The sequence below is a fragment of the Protomyctophum parallelum genome, assembly GCF_964188405.1.
Source record: "Protomyctophum parallelum genome assembly, chromosome: 18".
Classification (NCBI taxonomy): Eukaryota; Metazoa; Chordata; class Actinopteri; order Myctophiformes; family Myctophidae; genus Protomyctophum; species Protomyctophum parallelum.
Genome location: NC_139716.1, coordinates 18,985,033 through 19,009,740, shown reverse-complemented (window position 1 = coordinate 19,009,740; position 24,708 = coordinate 18,985,033). Strand labels below are relative to the sequence as shown.

Sequence of the window (24,708 nt, the reverse complement as noted above, 5' to 3'; positions counted from 1 at the left end):
TGATGTGTAATTTTCAGTCATTAAAAATGAAATACATAAAAGATATATTTGAGTATATTCTGAGTCTCTGTTAGCCTTGGTCGTGACATTCTTGGATGATTTTCAAAATAGTGTACCGTTAACACTCCCGGTCCGTACATCTACATATAATATGACAGTGACTTGTATCAAGGCTAGGTCTCTGTGAATAATGTGTTCGTTTCACTTTCCTTTAATGCCATTTTCAGTATCCATTATAAATTATCTTTTAATTATTATTAAGTTTGACATTTCCCTCCTTTACAGTAGCCTACATTACCTGGCTGGAGTGACAATAACTTAATAACAGTGAAAATAACAAGCAAATGCAGAGTAGACCAAATAATATCTTCAGGTTTCTATTGGTAACAAGTTAAATGGTCATTGCTGTAGGAATGAAAGCGTGTTTTGCTTCCCGTTCCATTTTTTTCCTGAAATCCTTTAATGACATTCAATTATCAAATATCCATTTCTATTTTCAAAGGAATATAATGTCTTTTGAGATGAAGAGCATTCTGAAGACTAAAACCACAAGTATGTATTTCCCGCACTCTCTGATTACTGTAGATGAAATATTGTTGCAACATCAGTGATTGATAAGATGACATTACAACCTTTGATCAGATGTTATTACATCCATGATCAGAAAATGTGTTCATAAAATCCAAATTGATATTTGATATTGTTGCTGTCGGGAGGAAACCACCTAAAACAATTATTTTGTTTGCTTTTTGCATAAATCACTGCTGTTGAACTCCCTTACGTCTGTATGTTATTTTGAAAATATTGAACCAATGGGAAGTAGTAAAAAGAAACTACTTGTTTTCTGCTAATTATAGGTGAGACTTGTTATAGCCATTAACCCCATTAAGGGCATCTTAGGTAACTGAATGCCTGTAGCACTTGCCCTAGCCTCAGTGACGTTACAGGCGTGTGTAAAGGCTTAACTTAAAGGACAACTTTAGTTTTTTTCAACCAAGGTTCATGTTTTAGGTTGTTATTAGAGAAAGTAAAAGATAAGTGTTAATTATTTTTCATTTGCTGCTTTCTTTCATTTTAGCCATTTCAGCCATTTTTGACAGGGGGGCAGGGGCATTCGAACGGGGCTAAATACGTCTTTTTTTTTACAAAATGTTAGCCCCATGCTCGAATGCCCCCGCCCCCCTGTCAAAAACAGCTAAATACACTAAAAAGAAAGAAAGCAGCAAATGAAAAAAAATGAACACTCATCTTTTACTTTCTTTAATAACAACCTAAAACATGAATCTTGGTTGAAAAAAACTAAATTTGTCCTTTAAGTAGACATAGCACTCTATAGATATTCCACTGTTAATAGCTTACTTATGATTCATGACGACTATTTTGATGTATTTGATGTACCATGTTTTTGTTCTTGCTTACTGTAAATCGCTCTGGATTAAGAGTGTCTGCCAAATGCCTAAATTGTATATTGTGAATGTCCTCTAAACATTTGCCCTTGCAGAGCTGAGGGGGGAGAGCACCACCCAAAGTAGCTCCCTTGGGGCGGTGCGCTGGTCAGTGCCTGAGGAAGACATCCAGGCCCACAGCTCAGCTCCTAGCAACCCCAACAGACTCAGCAACAGCTCCATACACGTTCAGGTAGATGACACAAATGTAAAAATATGCACAAAGATTGCTTTACTGTGACAGACAGTTATGTCTTTACTGCTCGGACCCAGGTCACAGTGCACACTCACACTATTATGTATGCTATTTTGTAAGAAAACACCATGTCCCCACCAAAATAGCCTTGGAAACCACAGGCGTTTTTGTTTCCAAAACAACTCCCTGAACAATTTAAGAAAAACACCTGAGGAAAATCTATTCTGATGGGAAAGTAGATTTCAGTTTTTTGTTTCATTTTTTCAGTGACTATCAAACCATTTCTCTACTGACATTTGGCATAAATGCTGTTTCTGCCTGGCAATTTCCATTTCCAAATCTGATTCCTTAAAAATCTGTATTTGAGTTGAGTTTCTATTAGGTCAGTGCATGTGTTATTATTATATCCTGCTGATACCTTGGCGTGTTTCATGCAGCTTCCAACTCGTCAGAATGGTCTGAAAGACCTGCGCAGCTTGCAAGAATGTGTCCAATTCATCAATCATTGGAAGGAACAAGTGGACCAAGTCTGCAAGGTAGGAAGGAAAGACAGACAGACAGACAGACAGACAGACAGACAGACAGAAGAAGCAAGTAACAACAAAGTGTGTACAGAAATGCAGCTACATTAGGTAGCCTACTTAGTTGGTATTATTAGACCAGTGATGAGGACCAGGGAACGTGTATTATTAAATTTAATATTAGTTTGCCACAGTTCATAACACATGTTGTGCCCAGTGACTTTAAAGACCCCTTTTAACATCCTCCACCCAGTGTTTGTTGTGGGATAGTGGTGTTGCCGGCTTTTTCCAACTAAACAATATCAGGCGTTTAACAAGTAAAGAGGAGAATGCTATAGCTTCAGCCTGATTAGACTGATAAGCTCAAATGTACAGAACATGAGGTTATCAGTCTGATGTTTGGTGGGGTGACAAATAGGTCCGTCTCACAGGTTATGATGCAGCCAGTTGAAAATGACATTTTCCCAACTTAACCTAAAAAGATAATGGTGGAAAAGTATCTGATCTACAAGCTCACAATGCATCATGAGTCATGACGTGTGATCTGTGGATGTGCTATTTTTGGAAACTTTTGGAACACTTTTGAGAATGTTTGCCCATAACGATAACAGGTTTACAGGGGTTTATCCTGTCAATATCCCAGGTGTGATGTGTACTCTGTGTAATCGTTTCCCATGGCAACGCTTATCCTAATCTCAGTGACCGACATAAAACTTTTATGCCAGGTTTGTCCACTTTTCACGACCTTTCAACTGTATTTACACTACAGGTGTACACATCTTTATCTACACCATTATATGTCCATTTTAACAATGTAAAACAGTAAAAGGAACACCTAAAGTGGTTTGTTTTTTCCAGTAAAGGAGAAACAGCTAGATTGGAGCTCGCCCCTCCTAAGATGTTATGTCATATCTTAAACTTGGAAGAAAACTGACAGAAAAAGACTTGCTTACTACAAAAAAATAAACCGAGATTTAAGAAAATAACATTTATCTTTTATTTTGACATCTTAAGCTTGAATAGCTTAAAGGTATATTCAGTGATTTCACTTAATTCAAATATCACTTATTTTTTTGTTTTGTTGTGATAATCCTCCCTACTATAGAGTGTGCTGGCCATATAAGGAGTTCCTCCCTGTCCCCAGTTAACCCCTGGGGGTCAAAAAACCGTAGGTTTAGTTTTTGACTCTCTATCCTGATTGGACGAAAGGCTGGGTCCCACAGCCAAAAACGAAACCTAAGGTTTTTTGAGTGAAATCACTGAATATACCTTTAAATATACAATCGTGGGCTCCACCCAGAAATATGTTAAAATTTGGCAACCATTTCTGTCCTATTTTGAGAAAGAGGGGGGCCCTCTTTCTCCCCTTTTTCCAAGTTATAGTTGATTTATTTATCTATTTTACAGTTTTAGTTTTTTTACATTATATTTAATTGCATGTCGCTCTTAATCTCTCCATTCCATTCTTCTTTTTTATTTTAATATTTACTGTGCTATTGCTATTGTCTTTAGTAACTCTTAGGTGTTGGTATGTATAACCTTTTGGAAAGATTGAAGACAAAATGAATAATAATATCAGTCTAATAGGTCAGAATTTGATAGATTTTACTGCACAGTGACAAGAAAGGAATCTGAGATAGCAATGATGTGAATGTAAAATAATGTGTTTGAGGAGTTTATAGATGTTTTGCTGGTACAACCATAGACTGTAGGGTGGTTAACAGAGTTTGTGGATGCTGATATAGATCAGTCAAGTACGTAATTGTTTTATGACCCACTTAGATCACCTACTGTCCTGCAGTACTGTACTGTAAATGGTTAGAACATCTAGGACAGGACTAGGCAGTGGCTCGTAACATATCTGATGATGGATGATGGCTGACATGTACAAGCCCACAGGTGTTGGGAGGCCCACAGGGTGTTTTCATAAGCGGGTCATATAGTGTGGTGAGTAAGAGCGTTTGCTTGGACCTTTAGACTAGTTAAATGTATAAGCAGCAAGCATTTGACTAAAACGGCCTTTGATAATAGACTTGACAACTACGATTTGACCCTCAAACCAGTCAATTAAACGGTCAGTTAATTTCTACAGCTTTTACAGTATTTTACAGTATTTCTTCTCGTGGGTGTGTGTGTAAACCACATTTCATAATGGCTATTGATTGTGCTCAATACTGTACGTGCTGTATTTCTTCAGAAGGACAAGTCTGATGGGAGGGAGAGCAGCAGAAAGGGAGAGTCTCAGACTCGCTCTGAACGCAGCATGGAGGAGAGCAGGAAGTTAATCTTGGAATGGGCGGGAGAACTCCATCACATTGACAAGGTAGGTACAGGTCAGTACATACTACATAGCGTATGTGCGTGTGTATAACCTTCCAATATGTTACCCATATTTTAACAAAGGGAAAGATTAAAAGTTTAATGCATGCAAAAATCAGTAGGTATAAACGATATCAACAATTTAAGATAAGCTCATACACTGCCAATTGCACGGTCAAGAGTGAAGTTTCATGAACATTTCGGCTCAGTAGACCTAGGAATAAGGTCTATAAGACCGATTTTGGGGCGAACATTCTGAAAAATTTGCAGATGGGGGTCAATAGGCCTACATAGAATTTAGGTGGTGAATTGAACAGTGTAATTAAGGACGTTTTGAAAAGACATTATGAAATGTTTATGACGTTTGCTTCCAGCTACTGAAAGACACACCCTGGAAGGTAGAAGAATGTGAACTAGAGGAGGAGAAGAGGAAACTGGAGGTGGATGCCAATGAGGAAGCTCAGACGAGGGTTATGGAGTGGGCCAAGGAACTACAGATAGCTTCAGAGGTCAGGGCTCAAATGACATGAGGACAAGGAGGAGACTTGTCACAGAGCACAACAATGCATTAACCACTTCCTACCAACCTGGCATCCCTATTATGTAATCAATGTTAAAAAGTAGTAGGCTACAAATAGCAGATATATTAAGCACATAAAGCAGTATATAGGCTGATATAGCTAGTCTACACCTTTTTTTAAATACATCACAATTATCATTTTCAAGCAGAAATGAGGGAGATGTTGTAAGATCATGCAAATTGAAGCAAGTGCGTAACTGTGTTTGTGTGTGTGTGTGTGTGTGTGTGTGTGTGTGTGTGTGTGTGTGTGTGTGTGTGTACTAGACCTGTGGTGTGGAGAGTGAGGAGCTTGGTAAGCTACTGCGTTTGCTGGGCCTGAAGAAGAAACGTCTGGTCAACCTGCTCCCTCTGTTGGAGTTCATCACCTGGTCCATCCTGAAGGAAGACAGCAAGGTGATCACACAACACACAGCAAGGAGAAGAGTTCCATTCTGGAACCTACAGTATAAAACCTTATAGGAATAATAATTTTATTTATAAAATAATTTAACAATATTTGGCATTAGATTCATTATAGGATTTCTGCCAGAAGGTATTTTAACTGACCACTTTACCTGTGCTATAGCCTGCATGACACGCAGCCTGAACTTTAATTTAGTTTCACTCCGTTAGGCTAGTGATCTGCTAGCGATTCAGGGGCTGGAGACAGGCTACCTGTGTTACATACATACTACAACTTTTACAACAGAAAGGACTACACCTCGGACAATACATTCAGTCATTAAAACCTTAGCTTAGATTAGTTTAGCTAACATAGCTGAATGAGCTGATGTGGGCTATACATCACTGTACAAACAGGGACAATTTCACCTACACTTTTAAATCAATCCTCACATAAAATGCATTAACTACATAACTTTAAATAAATCAAATCATGACACATTTAGCCCATCACACAAATATAGGCCTACAGCCAGTGATATAGGCTACAGGTTACAACAGTTTTCCACTCTCTGGCTGATAACCCTCTAGTCTCGGAAACTTGGCAGTATTTCCCATCATGTACTGATATCTTGCACTGAAGATTCAACAGATAACAGTTCACAGTTGATATGCTGTTGCTGTTAAAAAATTTAATTGTAACACAATCTTACAACCCTTCATACAAAGTAATAAATAAAATATTGCAGCTCTCTTATAAATTAAACATTTAATTATCAATAGTTAAATAAATAATAATGAAAACCTATCAAGCAATCCACAACATTGGGGTGCCAATAGCCGAGCGGTTAAGTTGTGTACTGAAGGCTCTGATGTCTGTCAGTGAGTCCTGGGTTCAGTGGCGTGTAACCACCGGTTAACCACCTTATTGGGGCATAAATAATAGAAGCTTTTAATCCACTTTACAAAACAAAAATAAAATGAACAAACTGTACAAAAAAGGCTTTCAAAAGGGCACATTGCTGTCCAGAGGACACAAGGGCAGGTGCTCTAGCACCACCTAGTGTGCACTGGGTTCAATTCCTTTCCTGACTCTCTACAGTCTGGACAATCAATGAAAACAAAAGAAAAATAACTCTTATTATTTTTGTCCTCCTTCAGAGAATGATTCCACAGTTGTGGTTGCTGGCGAAGCAGCGCACCTGGAAAGCAGGCATTCCACGATACATCCCCAACACAGGTGGGTGTTCTGTTCACATTTTGCATTATAATACGATATGTACACAGTCTGAGCCTAAATGTAGGCCTATTGATAGTAAATGTGTGTTTTCTATTTTCAGTGTGGACCTGGATTTGTAGTGCATCAGGTAAGAGCAAACCTAGTGTGTGGGATTATGTAGTTCAGTTTCTGCCAGTTTTATATGGGCCTACTCTGTATAGTGTATATTCATGAATCAGATACACTATCATACCAAGTACCAACATCACTTTCACAATATTCTGAGCTGATCCAGCTATCAGCTTACAGTGTTGTATTTACACCAACCATCTCGAACCGTCCAAACAGCTGACGTGAGTCTTGACCCCACAACCAACCACCCATGGCTACAGCTGTCCGATGACAACCGGAAGGTCCAGGAAGGCCTTTCTCCCGCAGAGCTCCCTTACAGCCCTCAGCGCTTTGACGGCTGGCCCTGTGTGCTGGGCTGGGAGGGCTACGGCAGAGGCCGCCACTACTGGGAGGTCGACATAGTCAACAACGGTTACTGGCGCATAGGAATGACCACTGCCGGCTCCAAGCGCCACGGCCGTTTCCCAATGACCCCGCGGCAGGGCTACTGGGCCCTGTGGCGCAGCACACACCAGTTCTTCGCCTGCACCAAGCCGGAGACGCCCCTGCCCGTGGGTCTCGTGCCCAAGCGCATGGGCATATACCTGGATTATGAAGAAGGCCAGATCTCCTTCTACAACGCTGAGACCAAATCCCACATCTACTCCTTCAACGGAGGCTTCAAGGAAAAGCTCTACCCGATGTTTGCTCCACTGGACGGACGCACACTGATGACCATCATGCCACCACACAAGATCTCATTGTGAGCGGAAGCTTGTTTTTTTTCCCCAAGCAGGGAATATTTCAACACCAATGGTCAAATTTGCTGAAAGAACTAGATTATTAAACTTGATTGGTCAGATCAGACAAACAATAAAGGTCTAAAATGTACAGTAGAAAATGTGTATATAATTTATTTTATTGATGTTTATAGATAATATCTATCAATAGTCATTCATTCTTTCGCATTCATGTATTTCTGTCTGTATGTATTATGCCTATGCACTTTATACTATATTTTCATGCTCTGTATACTGTACATAATACATTTCATTATGGGCTATGTACCTTGTTGTTTCTGCACTCTGCTTAATTATTTTAGGTAGGCCTCATCACTTACCCTCAACTATTAAACTAAAAGGTTTGGTATTAAATTAGAAGTATCGGAGCACAGTTGTCTCCACTAACCAATTGCCATTTATATCCGTAACAATAATAATAACAATCAAGAAATGAAAGGTAAAAATGGTGCATTCATATAGCACCTTTATCCAAGGCGCTTTACATAGTTTGTGCATTACATTCGCCCATTCACACACAGATGCCGGAGGAAACCATGCATGGCACAAACCTGCACACAAACCTGCAAACGCAAGCAATTAGGGGTTCAGAGTCATGCTCAATAACACTTTGACACGTACTCTGGGGGAGCCTGGGATCGAACTGGGAGAGACTTAAAAAAAAATTGACTTTGCCAATCTGACAGTAGGTCAAGCCATTCCCAAGAGTAGTTGCCCGGATGACAAAGGGCGCGTTCGGAAATACCGCACCGGAGCACACTTGCCTATTAGTTTGCATTGCACAGTGCGCTCAGTGCGCTATTTCCGAACGCGCCCAAAGACTCACCTTGGTTGATTTAGGAACAGCCAGAAAGGCAGCATTTGAGAATCAGGAAGTGAAGCAGCTTACAGGAACCAAGCCCTTCTGAGAAGTGATCAGTAGGATGCTAATCGAATTATTAGATTTTTATTTTTTTATCTAAAAAGCATTTGATCAATAGTTGAAACCCAAGAAATGTGTTTTAATGTTTAGTGCTCGTTGCAACTGCATTCTGCTTCCACTTGAGCTCCCAAAACACTTCATCTTTCAATAGTTCCTTGAAATGTTCCTCCAACTGCAACAAAACACAGGCACAAACAATGAGCAAGACTCTTTCAACCGTCTTGTATTCACCTTGCACAAGTCAAGTTCATTCCATCTCCCGCTGCCCTGCCAAATATTTTGAGAGAAATTAACTCATCTTGGAGCAATATGAAACTTCTAAGAATTCTATTATCTCTAATATAATGAACGACACCCATTCTGACATACCTTGTTGAATACTTCTGCTCTTGTAGTGATTTTATCACAAGAGAGCGCTGTCTGGGATGAACACACCATGGACAGAGTGATCTTCCTCTTCTCTGGAGCTGAGAGAGAGAGAGAGAGAGAGAGAGAGAGAGAGAGAGAGAGAGAGAGAGAGAGAGAGAGTACCGGTAACCACTTACTGTAAAACCTATTTTATACTTCACTCGCAACATGTTGTGATTGGCTATTTTCAGACCTTTTCAAATAGCAAAAAAACACCCCACAGAAACAGAGATGCATGGGCCCATTATCACATTTTCATAGTTGCAGTTTGTGCAAAAACATCCTTATGTTGTGTTCAAACGGGCAGACGCAAAGATGCAGTCTACCATTCATTGTCAATTTTGGAGCAGCTACATGCATCATTGGGTCTTTGCATCGTCATGTCGCTGGCTTCCATTGACAATGAATGGTAGAATTAGAGCTATATATACCCATTTATATTACAAATTCATTTGAGATCCATTTGAACAAAGAAAATAGTTTTCTTTTTGCAACTGAATGGCTGGAAAATGAAAATTAAGAGTATAGTACTACACATAGTACATGCATAAACTTTCCTTAATGATTATATCTGGTTTCAGTATTTATTTATGATGTATTATCTCTATTATTAAGGTTATTGTAGCAGTCAATTATATTGACTGCTAATTATATATTGTATTGGGGGCGGTGCGTGGGTTGCGAGACATGGCCAAAGCATTTCCGGAGGTCCCCAGCCCAAAACGTTTAACGCCTAGTCAGAAATAGGATTGGTTTCTTGATACTGTCTACTCGGGGGAGAATTCAATGGACTGTTTATCTTAAAGTAACTCAATTAACCTTCAAATGTGTTCCTTGTCTAACCTTTCTTATGCTCACTAGATTGTACACTGAGACAAATATCACCCGGCCACCTGCTAGTCAAAGCAGTTTGCATGAAAATCTAAAATACTGTTTGCAAAGATCATTTAACAAGGTCTGAATATCTCACCTGTGCAGGGTGATACAGTAGTGGGATTGCTCAACAGGTCCCCCGCCATCGTTCGCACTTCAAAGTTATACTTGGTCCCTGGATGCAAGCCGTCAAATGTATAACTGGTCTGGTTGTCAAACTCTTTTATCAATGAGTGATCCCAGAAACTGGCATTGTATTTGACCTGGTATTTGACTGACACTGTGTTTTGGGGTTCGGTCCACTCTAGAGTGATGTGGCTCTTATTAGAGTGTGTGACTCTGGCATCTGTAGGCTTCACTGGCTCTAAAAGTAGAAAGAGGGCAAAGGGTGCAATGGAGACGAGAAGCAGACAATGAGACAAGGAAGTAAATTACCATAACATTTGCATCCAAGAGATGCTTCATTTCCCCACAACTGATATTGATGCTGCTCACTGGTGAACATGGAGCCAGACACTGTGCTGCTTTTGAGATGGCCATTGAAGGCGGTGACTGACAAAATGTAGTTGGCTGCGGACTTCTGCCTCTGAAAGGTGATATTCGTGTTTGTAGTATTTTCTTGGTCTCTGGTGGCGTCACCCAGCTGGAGCCAAACGGTGAAGCCTTCATAGCCACCGTTAGGTCTGTCCCAGGTGGCATTGATGCTGTCGGATGTTGTGGACAAGCTTAAGTTCTTTATTGGTCCAGGAGCTGTGGGAGGACGAGTGGAGAGAAGGTGAAGTTGCGATGCGGTGGAGAGAAAGAGACAGGGACATCTTTTAGAAAAGTGATTCTCTACCTTTGTCATTTCGAGGACCCCCTGTTCAACATGCATTACGCCACAAGCATATAATTGCTTAATTGATTTGTTAATACTGTATATAAAATGCAATATGTATAATATATAAAAATATAAAATAATTGATAATTGCACAGAACGGAAATACATCGCATGGATGCAACTGGGACATGGTCATCAGGTTTTTGGGTCTCACGAACATCATACCCCTCACTCGGGTGACCCAGCCGGGGTGATAAAGTCCCGACTTACGTCCCTGTAGCTACCCTCGATCAGACCCACTAGGGAAAGACCAGGGCCACACAATCCGTTGGAACCACTCCGGAACTACTATGCCGGCAAATAATAATCGATAAAATAAATATTATTCGATTAATTGAAAGGGTAAACTATAGCACAATTGCTAAGAAAATCATTTATAGTTGCAGCCCTAAACTCTACTTACTGGTGAGTTCCTCAAGTTGGACACTCTCCCCTTCCAGAGTCCCCAGTCTGCCCAGTGCTACCACACTGAGCAGAACCTTGGTGCCCATGGGCAGATTACGCACAGTCACACTCCGGACATTTTTATCAAGTGTCTCATTGAAATACATTGTTCTGGGAAAACAAAAAAACACGCACACAAAAAAAATATATATAAAAAAAAAAAAAAATGCGGTTATGCCATGCAATGATATTCCAACTAAATGATGGACCTTACCAAACATTATACTTACCATGCATTATGATTTTTTTTTGTATGCTTGAATACTGTAGAAAACATTGTAAAGCATTTGTTCTAAATGTTGGGTCCAGGGAGGACTACCAGGGGGTTCAAATGGACTTTGAGAACAATGATTTAACACTGAGAGATAAATGAACACTGAGACACTGAACAATATTTTATAGTGAGCCTGGTGGGCCCCAGACCAGACGTTGAGAAACAGTGTTGTAAAGCAGTGGTTCTCAACCAGCGGTCCCGGGACCATCAGTGGTCCTTGAGGGGGTTGCAGGTGGTCCCCAGCTAAATGATGGTATGGACCCCTATAGATCTTTGACTCTTGAGTGTGAAATGAAACCAAATGGACATATGGGACCCTTATGGGTCCATTTGGTTTCATTTTACACTCTCAAGAGTTAAATTATTGTTAAAATCTGCATTACTTAAGTTAATTTACAAGATGTCTACACAATTAGAGAATGTAGAAGATTTTGTATCGTTTGTCTTTATCTCTCCTATGGTACCAACATCAATACAGCATGGAAATGAGGACATATTCTTTATAGTTTGGATCCGAGATGCTGCATCTCATCAAATGGTGGTCCGTGGATCCAATGCTGAATGGACCTTGATATGAAAAGGCTTGAAAAGTATCATATCAATTCATCCTTTAAACCAGCTTTCTATCTCCCCATGCCTGGGAGGGAGCCTTAGTCCACTAGACCCTAGAAGTAGAAACAGGATGAACCTACTCATTTCTCCATGCCTCCACACGGTAGCCTGTGGTGTATCCCTCTGGAGGATCCCAGTGAAGCAAGAGGGAGCGTTTCTTATAGTCTGTCACTATCAGTCCAGATACTTTACCAGGTTCTGGAGAAAAATAAAATGTATCAAATATAATACGAATAAATGGAAATGAAACAAACGTCAAGCATCACCTTATTCACCAGTCAGTCAGTGGCATTCATCAATTCAGATTTGCTTATTGGAATATTAATTCCTCATCCCTGTGAGAAGCCAGACTATTTCTTCACACAAATGCCACAGTTAGGCGGAAGTAGTCAGCACAACCTACTGACCTTAAATTCTATACATGCCATCTTATGACAATACTTTATTCACAGTGTACAAAACATATACACATACTGTACGTACATATCGCATCCTTCACAGGCTTTTTTATCAAAGACTATATGAGATTCAGAACAATAATAGAGTAACCGAGGAATAAACAACTTTGGTATGGTAGCCAGATGCAAGGAAAATGTGGATTAAGTATAAGTGTTTCAGTTTCAAGTATTTGAGTTATTAAATGTGAATCCTGCTTGTTGGGCTCTCTAACCCTTTTCAGTGTTGTTTGAGCACCACTTGTCATCTCCATTTTGGGCATGTCATTATTGGCAAAAATGTTTGAAAGATTGTCAAAACATTTTGAAACGGTTCAAAGATAAATAGAAACATAGCTACGTGAGCTATGTGAGCTTGTAGATCTGCTATTCTCTCTAAATTATACTTTTTCATATGAATCAGTATAGTATAGATAGAGCTTATATTGCAAGACTATCATTCAAACTCACTGGTGTATGCTGGAATGCTGACTGAATCTCCACGTGTGAAGTCGCCAGCTCCAGTGATGACATCGATAGTGTAAAAGCCTCCTGGTAGCAGATTGTTGACTTCCTGGTTCGTTGCGTTGGTCTTCCACCGGTGGCCAGGGTGTTCCCTCACCTCTATGAAATAGTGATCAGAGTTTCCAACAGGAGGATCCCAGGACAGGAAGATGGACTTCTCCGCCTGTTTGGTGACAGTGAGGTTTTCCGCAGCCCCCGGCTCTAAGACAATTAGTAAGGTGATTGGGTTACATGTTTTTCTTTGCCTTTGCTTTACTTTCAAACGAGTAGCCTATATCGGGCTTAAGTGGTTAGCTTTTATTCATAGGTTATTGAATTTCCTGACATTAATTCCTGTTTGAAAAGCCTCTGATTGTGCATGTGTAGGCTACACAGTACTACTGTAGCCTACACTACAAGCCAGGATCAAATAAGTTTAAATAACAATAGACTCACTGGTATAAAATATGACTTTCTTAGACGGGAGGTCTCTGTCACACTTGACAGGGAACACCTGTACCGAGTAACCAGAGCCCTCTATCAGTTCGTCAAGGTCATAGGTCAAATTTGTCAGATTCCTTGTCAGAGACGTCCAGTCACCTCTGAGCGATCTGACCTCTAACCGGTAATGGCTGATGTCTCCAGGCCCAGCCTGCCAGCTCACAGTGGCATTCATGGAATTCAAGTTGGTCATTGTGGCAATGCTGGTGAAGCCCTCTGCAAGAGGAACAAAGAGGATGACAATTGTGCTCAGGTGAAGATTGAGGATGTTAATAGGAGACAGGTGAAAAACGTTAGATGGAAATTAACCATTAGAAACAAAACTGACAAAAACACAGAAAACATAGGATTGCATTGCACTATCAAGCTCTTCAGGGTAGCCTACTGATCTTTCCCATCAAATCTCAACAATATGCATCCGTCTTGTATTAATATTTTGTGTATGCATGTCAAAACATTTCAGTTTATAGGACAACTCATGAATGGATGGAATATAAATTTATTGAATATAAAATGAGCAATATATTTATTATGGTGGTAGCTGGGGTGGAGGAGGGTGAGCAGCAAAAGTTAAAGCAGACAGCAGCGCAGCAGTATCAGTGTGTGCAGCAGCAAACAAGCAAGCAGATTGAGCAGTGCAAACGTCCAGTTTAAATAGCTGGTATGAAGATGGAATGAGTGTGTGATTGGATGAAGTGAATGCTGAGGCGGCCCAATGAACGGCCGGCAGAAACTGCACTGAGTTTCCTGACTGAACTTGCTCTGCGCATGTCTGTGACAGGCGCGGTGCTCATTTCTATTGATGTCCTATCTTGCACAGCAGTATATGTCAACCATTTACTGTACTTTATTGACAAATTAAAACGTACACATTTTGGACACAGCCCATTTCAAATATGCCCTACCTTCATAGCAAATGTAGGGGAGGTCTTCCCAGCAGTGCTTCTCAATCCAAGCACCAAAGCTAAGCATAGCAACGCAAGAATCTTCAATGTACCCGTCACCATCATCACCATCATCATCATCTGTGACGTTGGCGGTGGAGCCGTCAGTGACGCCAGTTAGCAGCCAGGTGGTTCCCATTGCTGTTGTCATTGTTGTCATTGTGGGCATGTCTGTTACTGTCTCGTTACTCTCATATGTGATTGTTATATTGTTCGTTGTTACTGTTACAGTTGTTGTTGATACGTCTAAGCAGCCACTGTAGCAGCAGCACTCACACACGGGGCAGACACCCGACATGTTCATGACAGGTGCCAGGGGCGGTTTCTTGGGTTTGGCTCTGGGCCAACCGGGGTACCAGTTCTGAAAGGTGAGAGGAGCTTTGTTAGCCCAGTGGGACCAGGGCATGGTGGAGTTGAAGGCAGTGATGTTGGGGTTCTTGCGGAGTCCGATCCAGTAGTCAGAGGTGAGGTTCTGGACGATGCTCTGGATATTATTTGGAGTCAGGGTGACCAGCTCCTTGTAACAGACCTTATAATGGCATTGGATAGTTACTTGAGCATTTGAACACAGCACAGTGAAGTACGAGTCAACAATATGAGAAATAAAGAACCCTGTTGACTGAGCATACAGTGTGTCATGCTCTCCTTTTATGAAACTGTGACACCTTTTTTTGTATGGGCTCATAAACAGAATGTGATGTATTTGTATATACAGACCTTAATGTCACAAAAACAAACAATTTTACAGGCTTAGAACCGCTACTTCATATTTTATGACTTCTTAACAACTTAAGCCCACAGTTTTTGCCTACAAGGACAAAAAGGGACACCAGAATGAAAGTGGTCAAGAAAGTCAGTATAAATACCCACATAGAAGTAAGCACTTTTGTTTTTTTACAATTTGTTTTTCAGTCAAATTAAGCTCCAACTTTCTACCTGACAATGGATCCTGGCGCGATCCCAAGTGGACACATTGTGGTGCAAGAAGTATTTCTGTTGTTCCGCAACACACATCAGCAGTGGAGCTACAATAGGAACAGAGATGAAAGGGATTAAATCCGTACAGACATGCTCTTTATCACAGTGGTTCTCAAATGCATTCGTGCCATGGACGCCCAAATTGATATACAGTTGGCCACGGAGCCCCACCACGGCACCACCTATCTGAAAAGATGCCAGGGACTCCCACTGTAAAGATATTTAAGATGTACAATCTCGCAGCATAGCACGAACTGGCGTGCTGTGAGCTTGATTTTCTTCTATTTTTGAATATCCAATGTTTAAAATAGGTTACCCCACATTGAGAACCAATGCTTTATCAAAGGTTATACAGATACTTGTGTTTTGCTTCAGACCAAACGGTCTGAGGTATTCTTAAAAAAGAAAGGTATTAGTAGTTTCATAATACTTGATGTGGAGGGTATTTTCAGCTGGCCATGGTACAATATATGGTACGGATACATGGTACTGACAATGTAGCGTATTTTGGCCATAGTATAAACAAAATACCATGACACAGTGATGGTAACAGACAAAGTCTATGTATGTAATGACTGCTCTTCACCAGTTAATAAATCATATTAGTATTTAGTCAAAACTAAGGTGTAACACTTTTAAATGTAGTCTCAAAACACTGAAAACACTACAAGGGCTGGGAGGTCAGGGAAAGTTTTAACTAATCATTTTAAAGGCGAATTGTGTCGGATAAAATTCAATTCAATTGTGAGACACTTATTTAAAGTGATAACAAGCCGTTAACAGTTTACCTTAAAAAGAAAAAAGACTTACCGCAAAATATCAATAAAGAGATTGTATCCATAATGGTCACACTGAAGACTCCTGCCAAAATGTCAGTACTAGGCATGCAGTGCCTCTAGTCAAATATATAAATGTGTCACCTGTGCTATGGACACCCAATTTACATCCACAGAAAAGGTGAATCCTAATGTAAGGCGTTTACAGAACACAGGGCTTAAAGCCAAAAATAATCCCAAAACTGAAAGATATTTTTTGCAAATCTGCACTGATCTCATTAAATGACCCCTATGAAATCCTCAGGACTGAAATTCGTCCCCAGGACTGAGAACTTTAAGCCAATAAACTTGTTTTAGACGTGGTCATGTAAATTACATTTGACTTGCAAAACAAGATATGGGTAGATGAGAACCCCTTTTTCTTATTTGCATGGCCTTTGCATATGATCTCTGCATGTCTACAATTAATATACAGACCACTATGCAGCGAGTAGGCCATTATAGGGACTGGCATACAGTATGTACACCATTGTGCAACTGCTCCCCCCGCAGGCAAATTATTGGTATGAATGTATGCAAGTCTTGGGCATTAGAAACACTTGACCACTTGAACCCTAGCATCCCTGTCCTAGTCATTTAATAATAGGCAAACATTGAGCGAAAATAGGCGAACATTTTCCTAAAACAGGAGATCTACTGTAGATCAGCCATTATTGGAGTTTTGGTGTAGAGGGGGAAAAGTAGGGGACCAAGTATAGAACCCTGGCGATAAAATCAAGGACTTATGGTTTAAGTGGCTATGATGCCTACCATAATTAAAATATGTACAACCATTGTTGACCATAGGAATGCATTACACATTAAAAATGTCTGTTTTCGTCTTTTGAATTGTTTCCTGAGTTTCACTGTGAAACTGCTCACAGATCTGTGAAAAAGCCAATAAAAACAGCCAATTAATCAAGGAAACAAGTTGGATGATACATTTATTTTGGCTTGGAATACGCATTTAACAAACCCAAGTAGCACCTCCTTTCACAAGTAAAAAATACAAAATACAAAGAAACGCGAAAAAATAAAATATAAACTTCTTATACAAAACAATATATGCACAAAACATAACTATAGAGAAACCGTATGCTTAAATGCCCTTAACAGAATGCAGTATAAAAAAGTGGTCTTCCTACAGTATTTGGTCCTATACTTCAAGTACTGCTGCTGAACAGAGAAAAAAATGGTCAAGTCTGGACAGCACATTAAAGAGATAGGAAACAGGGAGGGGGGAAGACAGTAATTAGACAGATTTTAAGCTTGGACATAGGCAAACTGTATCTGGTCAACTACTGGAATTCCCCCACATCCCATCTGAACTATCTCAGCATGACTGAGAACTGGGTCCAAAAGGGTGAATGCAATGTAGAATACAAAGCTGGCAGTAATCAAAGACCCAAGTTGAAAGGGATAGTTCCATTGTTTCTCTTCTACTTACATAGTCAGACAAATATGTTTTTTTCTCTTTGTTTTTTCTCAAAAAATGAAGGGGGAAAAAATGGTTACGGTCCTTTCCTATAGGTGTGTTAAATCACTGCCTGTTTGAAAGGACCTTTAAGAGCAAATTCAGTCAGTGTCACTTCTATCACTTCTGACCAGAAGGCGCTTTCCACTGGCCGGCATCAGTGCTTCTTGTTTCACTTTCTTTGATTTACTGAAGAAAGAAGACAAATGAAAGTATGTTTTACAAGGAATGAACATAGTGCTGCTACCACTACTAATCCATTAAGACCTAAGGCCAAATCTACAAATGCCTTCTAAATCAGTTGGCACGATGTGACACGCTGTGGCTTGTATATCGGCTAATTTCGAGAACCACCGTTCTAAACACTGATCAAAATCTTTTTCTGCAAAACTAAAATGGCACAGATGGTGATCCTGGTGTTATTGGGTTAAGTGGTAGTGTTTGTGCCAACTTACCCTTTCTCTCTGGCTAATGCTTCATATGCATCGTTGATTTCTTTCAACTTTTCGTAACGCTTGCGTCCACGCACCTGAGGGAGAGATCACAGGGCGAGATCAAATTCAGAGTGTTCCAGTTTGGAAATTCGGAGTGCACAATATGAAGAGTCCACTTTTCTGAGTGCGACGGCTGAAAATGATGGCATGGTAAAACTCCTCATGGCAATTATGTTTGACACAATGACCAGCCCCCTTATGTATACATCACTCACATATAAAGGAAACATCTCATCGTCTTCGTCAGCACTGGAGACAAGTTTCATCATCTTTGGTGCTGGTTGGGGTGCAGGCACGCTCTCTGAGAGAAAGAATTAGGTTAGGGAGGAGTCGAGGACATAGGGAGTAGAAGTATTGCAATGACTTCAGAGTAGACTTACTTCTTTTTTTGGTCTGCTTAGTGCCATTCTCTGCCTTGCTGGCATTTTCCTCCTCGGTCTTGCGGTCTCTGCCTGGACAGGCACAAACACGCACCTCAAAACACCTGCGCCCCAAAACCTGAAACCTAAAGGATGGAATACAGATAAAGTCTATGAGTGACCACACGGGCCATCAATATTTCGAGTTTAAAATGGCAAAAACAAAGAGCAAAATGGTCGCCGGCAAACGGAAGAACAAAAGGCTTACTCGGGTGTCTCAAGGGTGAGGATGGTCAGGATGGGCCGGCGGTTCATCCCCCCCATGCAGGAACTGTTGCACATGAAGTTTAACAGGACAGTGGTGATCTCGGAGCCCAGCTGAAAACCATGACCACAAAGCTTTTTTTTTTAAAGTCGAGTCTGCAGCTAAATCTTTAGATCACAAAATAAAACGGATATAATTTATATCCGTTTTGAGTAAGGAGATCGTACCTGTGGGGGCTCGTATGGGATGATCACACTGTGCCTCTTGGTATGCTGGTCCTCCAAGTAGCTGGCCCTCTGACTCCCCTCCACCCGGACCAAGTGGCTGCGGTACTCCACATCTAGGCAAAGAAATGGAGGGAGGCAGACACTGGAAGTTATAGTCCAAAACACGACAGGGAAGAATTGATTGTTACCAACATGCCATACTCGTAGTGCTGTTGACACACTGAAAACTCAAGCGTTTAACAGGGTTTTGGTTGCCAACCAAACCCCCATCAAGTTGGTTTTGTTTGACAAACAGACCAAGCGATAATACACCACTAGTACATACACTTTTAGTTCAAGTCTAATTTCCATGCTATCGGCAATCACCAGAACATTCCCACAATGCCATCTTCTTTAAAAACTAAAGATGTTGGGCACTGAAGTGTGTGCAACACTATAGGCTTTGATTTATTTTGAAGGGACATTTTGTGCCCTGAGAATGCAAACAGCCCGTGTTTAACTTTGACCTTTACTGGGTGCATTACACTTGGGTTCTTTGTTATTTCACGGTCACTCTCACAGTTTATATTCTCACCGTCAGTGCTCTGGTGGTGTGGACAGCGGCGGACGACATCTGCAACATGCTCAGTCTTCTTATAGACAGCAGTGGCCCTGAGAATGGCACCTTGGGGTGGTTCCTGTGTCACCAGCACCTCTATTGGGCACGTCTTAGCCAGCTGGCAGTACAGCTTATTCAGCTGGGCAGAGTACTAAAACACAAAACAGAAAGCAACAAAACGGAAGAAGTTTAATCTGCTCATCTTTGTTAACTATTTTCTAAGATCTAATATCTGATAATGTGCACAGGCTTGATTGATCCGTCACTGAATCAAATCAGTTAAATTTCAAGATATCCAACTTAAACAGATTAGCTCCATTGTGAGCTTCAAGATCTCCATCAAGAGCTGGCTGAACAGCGTAACGTTTACAGTGCCCATGTTTTTCTTTGCTATTTTACTTGTCTAGCATGTTGAAAATGTATCAATTTAATTTAGTATAGAATATATTTTCTTGTATGTCTATGCACCCTCACAAACACGACACTCAGTTTACACACATACACATTTGCATTTAAAGGGCCAAAATGGAAATAAGTTCACGATTTTTTGTCGGATATGTACAAATTTAAAATTCGTCAATAAAAACCATCAATTTAAAGTTCTAAATATACAGAGAATGGGAGAAATAAATCAAGTCAGTGAAAACATCGATCCATACCTCACTTTCGTCCATTTTTAACCCTTTCTGTGCTGGAGGAAGAAGGCAAAGGAACATGTCCCGTCATGTCAGAACAGGGCGATGCAAGCAGGCAGCAAAGCCACAGCAGTGAAACGAGGGGCAGGGGGGGTGGGGACCCACAGCACAGCACTCTAACTTTAAACTTATCTGACCAATTGCGGCGCACTGATCGGTGAGTCACCATGGAAATCCCCATGCTATTGGGTGTTCAAACAAAGTGGGACAACTGGACCTTAGCGAATCGTCACAATGAATACGATTCCACTTGAATGCCACGACAGGCACGAAAAAACTTTTTTTAATGCGTCGGCAAGGTAAGAGGATTTTACGTTTTATCAAATAAATGTCTTACATACAAAATTCTTACTGAAAGGTTGTTAACGTTTGTTTTAAACTGATTGATGGATAAACTAAAGGATCTCGCCCAAAAAGCAGAGTATGAGATTTACAGTATGGCGGCCACTGAATGGCGTGTGAGTGAGCGAACCTTTGTCTCCCTAAAGGATTTGCCAGCAGTTCAAAACTGCTCTGTTTTAGTATTTTTAGGTCACAATAAACTTAAAGAATTACCAGTAGAAATATTTTAACCATTTATCTTCATATATATAGACTCGCAATTGGTTCTCACCAATGCTCATTATAAGATGGTACCATTTCTATCAATTCGGTATGTGTCTCAGAGGAGGGCTGTGGACAGATCAGAAACAGAAAGCTGTGTGCCTGACATAATCAATAGGAATTTTAATTTATTTTTTAATGCAAGAACAATGGCTTCCATTTCAGCACGTTCCAGGAAGAGAAAGGGCATTGTTTCCAATGATGTGACTGGTAGGCAGGTTTCTGAAATGAGTCAATATGGAGTACAGATTTGTGCCATCTTATATTGAGCAATAGTAAGGACCAATTATGTGAAGATAAGGTTGAAAATGGTGCTCCTTTAAGATAATTTGCAGGAAGAGACAGGAGGGAGAATATTGAGAAGTAGTTGTGTTCAACAAAGATCCTGTGTGGCCGACTGAGGTGACTCACAGTGGAGGTGACAGACTTGGCAGTTCCCGACTTCTGGAAACGGAGCTGGAATCCGTATTCCCCTGGGTGGTCGGTTGTCGTCGGGACGGTGGAGGCTGGAGGGGGCAGATTGTCCATTGGGGCCACCTCTTGAGGGGGTATTTCGTCAAACAAGTTTTCGTCAAAAGCATCACTGAGACTGGGGACTGTCAGGGAAGGCTGAGCAGGAAGGCAGAGAGACTGAGCAGGAAGGCAGAGAGACTGAGGAGGAAGGGTGCCGTGTCATTAATCAGAAGGTTCATTGTTCCGAAATTACTATCCCTATCTCTAACCTAAACATAACCACAAGCACGGGAGCAGTGCATGTTTGCCAACCTTAATGCATGTTCGGACTAATGGGACTTCGGATCTATGGGCAGTTCCCAAAGGAAGAGGCCACATCTGATAAATTCATGTTCAGTCAAACAACAGCTTGAATGGATAAATAGAAACCATCACAAAAACGCTTTCAGTTGAAAATAAAAAAAAATTGGTTAAAAGTATACATTAAATTTAAACAGTACTACTACAGCTACAATCTAAGTTGTTTTCCTGGCAGATTTATCCAAAAACATACTCCACAATTAATTATGATATGATGGTATTTAACACAAGTTATAATTTACCTGTACATCGATGACAGACTCTTGCCCCATGTTAGGAATTTGTTCCTCACTAGGATTAGGAAGCAGCTGCTCTAGAGGTAAAGCACTAAAGGAAAAACATAAATGTGTAATTTTACATTATAGCATCATCATAAAACTTAGTGCAAAAATTGTTCATTTCGATCCTTATCATGCCCAATCTTCGATCTCTAGCCATTATTAATTATCGTAATCATACATGTTTTGTATGAAAGGTGCTATCCAATAAAAATGTGGTGTTATTATTACATATAACATTTCTTATAATTAGTATCATTTTCTAATGGAAAACATGTTGAAATGTTCTTAGGCACAACTCTAATACAGCAATCCCTGAATAACTTTTTCAGATATAAGTACTTAGAAATAACTTACTAAGAATCCCACATGGCCTTAAAGGTGTCCTGGCTCATGTTGAACTCCTGACTAAGAGAAAAACCTTCAAATACAGTTTCTTCCATTCTCTCCATCGCTCACTGGGTGAAGAGCAGCCCAGTGAGATGCAGGGTTGTAGTAGTCTCTATTGGAAAACACAGTTAGAACCACTGGTTAGTGTGCGTTACGCTGACTGGCATGATGTAACAGTGTGACACAGACAATCGCACATGGCTGTGTAACACAGATCTACTGCTTACATGCACAGTACATGCACACCCTAAAGGCCTAAAATATTTTTTTGAGTGGCAAGAAAGTAGTCAACATCACAGAGAAACAAAGCGGGGTGCAGAAACAGAAACATGGTAGGGGGAATTGCAAGAGCAGAACACATACAGTAGTCCAGCATCTATAAAAGACCTAGCCGCAATTTGCAATTCTAGATTTTTTAAATAATGGGATGAATCTAGAGTTGCAATACACTCCATTGACTCCCCATTCATCCAATTTGCTTTTGCGATGTTCTTGTATTAAACGACGTTAAACTCACATTGCAGCTCTAGGCCAAGCTTGACTTATCCTCTTTCAAGCTTTTGTTTCATAAAAACCCACCGTAGACATGTTATGAGCTACTTTCTGTTAAGAAATTATGTGCAGGTGATTCTTTTTCTAAGTGTTGGAGTTTGGAAGCACGTCACTGAACGGTCAAGCGTACCACCTGTTTCGAATTAGCACATAATGCATCAGATCAGAAGTAACCTATTGTCAAATCATCAGAGCCCAATTCAAGTCTTGTTTAATGGCTATTAGGTTTTACAAGCAGCCATTAAAGTTAGAATTAAGCAGCAGTTCATGTACCACCAACCAAACACTCAAAGATCTTGTGTGCAACCACAAATCAACCCGAGTTCAACACCACAAATATGTGGGGGTGTTGCTGCTTATTGCAGCAGGGAAACAACCTGCAAACAATTACCAGGCCGGGCACACACACACACACACACACACACACACACCCGTCCATTTTCTATTGAACACGGCCATGTTATTAACAATTGAATGAAAATTATTCCATGAATGAAATATGCGACGTTGAAACAACCAACTCCAAGCCATTCAAGTATACTGATAATCACGTTTGCGTTTATACATTTTAACATTTTAAAATCACAGCCATCTTACCCTCGCGCGCGACGGTGCTAGCTAATTAGCTACGTTAGCCCTGCGTTGTGGAATTCGGCCGAAGAAGAAACAAACTTTTTTCATAGGACGAAACGAGGTGTTGTTGCGTGATTTATTGTAGTTCGATCGAACGAGAACTAAATGAACGAAAAGTGTACCTTGTGTGTGTCCCGGTAAACGTAGTGACTACGGCAGTGAATCAGAGATTAATACACTGGTATGGCAGGAGGGGGGTAGAGACTGGAAAACCCAAAATATTATTGTGTTCAGCAGCTTGAGCGAGCACGTTGTCGGTTGTAGCTGGATTATTTTTTGGATTGCCCTTCCGTTCAGTGTTGCCAGATTGCGCACTGAGAACAATAAGCAACCAGGTCTATGAAAACAAGCCCAAAAGAAGCGACTATGCTATTTTGAAAAAAATCTACATACCGTATGCTATTTAAAAATAATCTTGGGGAAAAAAGTGACAAATGTGGAATATTTTTAACAACACAAATCTGGTATGGACCCTGGCATGGTCCCTGGTCTCTGGCACAAAATATGTTCCCTTGTATGGGTGCATCCCTCCATTCCTACATGCTGCCATTCCGACATCCCCCCATTCCGACATGCCCCCATTCCGACATAAGGGTGATGTAAGGGGACAACATGAATCTGGGGGTCCTTCCTTGACATGGAAATGTGTGAGGAGAATCACTGGTTTAAACAACATGGAAACAAGCCCCAAAAAACCGCAACCCGCAACTACAAATATTTGAACAAGCAACTTTACTTTATAAAAGAAACGAGCCCAAGGTCGCTTATAATAAGAGGACATGGCAACACTTTTCCCGTTCCGTTGGAAAAGAATCCGGGGAGGGCTGTGTGTGACGTCACGCTCAACGGCTCTTCCAATTGGAAGCGCCGCGCGAAATGTTTGATTGACGCCAGCAGAGCTGTCATGTGAAAGTGTGTGTGTTTTTTTAACGGTAGTCTGGTAGAGCGTAAAATTAATAATTTGTCTTTTGTCTTTTCTTTTTTATATACATCTGAAGACGTAAAAAAGCACAAACAGATGTAGCTATCTTTTTTTTTTTTTTTTTTTTTAATGTTTATGGTTTTAATGTAGGATTGTTACTTAATATGGATAAAATTGGATAATGGATGAATCAAAAGGCTAAATTTTTAGACATTTGAAGCCTTCAGTTAAGAGTCAAGACGCT

The 24,708-nt window shown here is 40.5% G+C and overlaps 3 protein-coding genes across 3 annotated transcripts; 1 reads left to right on the top strand and 2 right to left on the bottom strand.

Annotated features, from left to right (window-relative positions):
* Positions 1 to 509: 509 nt before the first annotated feature.
* LOC310876010 (uncharacterized protein) lies at positions 510 to 7,539 on the top strand (the record flags this gene model as incomplete). The annotated part of the gene is made up of 9 exons (XM_083789457.1): positions 510 to 552; positions 1,502 to 1,638; positions 2,079 to 2,177; positions 4,360 to 4,485; positions 4,856 to 4,990; positions 5,326 to 5,454; positions 6,604 to 6,682; positions 6,783 to 6,809; positions 7,010 to 7,539. The coding sequence occupies 9 exons, from the start codon at positions 510 to 512 to the stop codon at positions 7,537 to 7,539; spliced, it is 1,305 nt and encodes a 434-aa protein (XP_083645583.1).
* Positions 7,540 to 8,468: 929 nt separating this feature from the next.
* Positions 8,469 to 16,187, bottom strand: LOC310876009 (fibronectin; the record flags this gene model as incomplete). Its single annotated transcript, XM_083789456.1, has 12 exons — positions 8,469 to 8,666; positions 8,864 to 8,961; positions 9,873 to 10,139; positions 10,271 to 10,525; positions 11,059 to 11,210; positions 12,066 to 12,183; positions 12,891 to 13,145; positions 13,524 to 13,640; positions 14,330 to 14,509; positions 14,645 to 14,897; positions 15,305 to 15,393; positions 16,157 to 16,187. 12 exons carry the CDS (start codon positions 16,185 to 16,187, stop codon positions 8,574 to 8,576), a joined length of 1,908 nt encoding a protein of 635 aa, XP_083645582.1. The 3' UTR covers positions 8,469 to 8,573.
* Positions 16,188 to 17,079: 892 nt separating this feature from the next.
* LOC310875446 (cellular tumor antigen p53-like) lies at positions 17,080 to 23,821 on the bottom strand. The gene is made up of 11 exons (XM_083788676.1): positions 23,665 to 23,821; positions 22,325 to 22,469; positions 21,932 to 22,016; positions 21,288 to 21,527; positions 19,555 to 19,729; positions 18,981 to 19,093; positions 18,757 to 18,866; positions 18,510 to 18,634; positions 18,345 to 18,430; positions 18,091 to 18,164; positions 17,080 to 17,824 (listed from the first exon to the last, which is right to left on the bottom strand). Exons 2-11 carry the CDS (start codon positions 22,417 to 22,419, stop codon positions 17,737 to 17,739), a joined length of 1,191 nt encoding a protein of 396 aa, XP_083644802.1. The 5' UTR covers positions 22,420 to 22,469; positions 23,665 to 23,821; the 3' UTR covers positions 17,080 to 17,736.
* Positions 23,822 to 24,708: the final 887 nt, after the last annotated feature.

Bases quoted from the DNA above. Each gene is read 5' to 3' on its own strand.
- LOC310875446 (XM_083788676.1), bottom strand. From the start codon at position 22,419: ATGGAGAGAATGGAAGAAACTGTATTTGAAGGTTTTTCTCTTAGTCAG. The intron at 22,017-22,324 runs GTAAGTTATTTC...TTTTTCCTTTAG, and splicing joins AAGGCCATGTGGGATTCTTA to TGCTTTACCTCTAGAGCAGC. The intron at 18,867-18,980 runs GTACGATCTCCT...CATGGTTTTCAG, and splicing joins TCCCATACGAGCCCCCACAG to CTGGGCTCCGAGATCACCAC.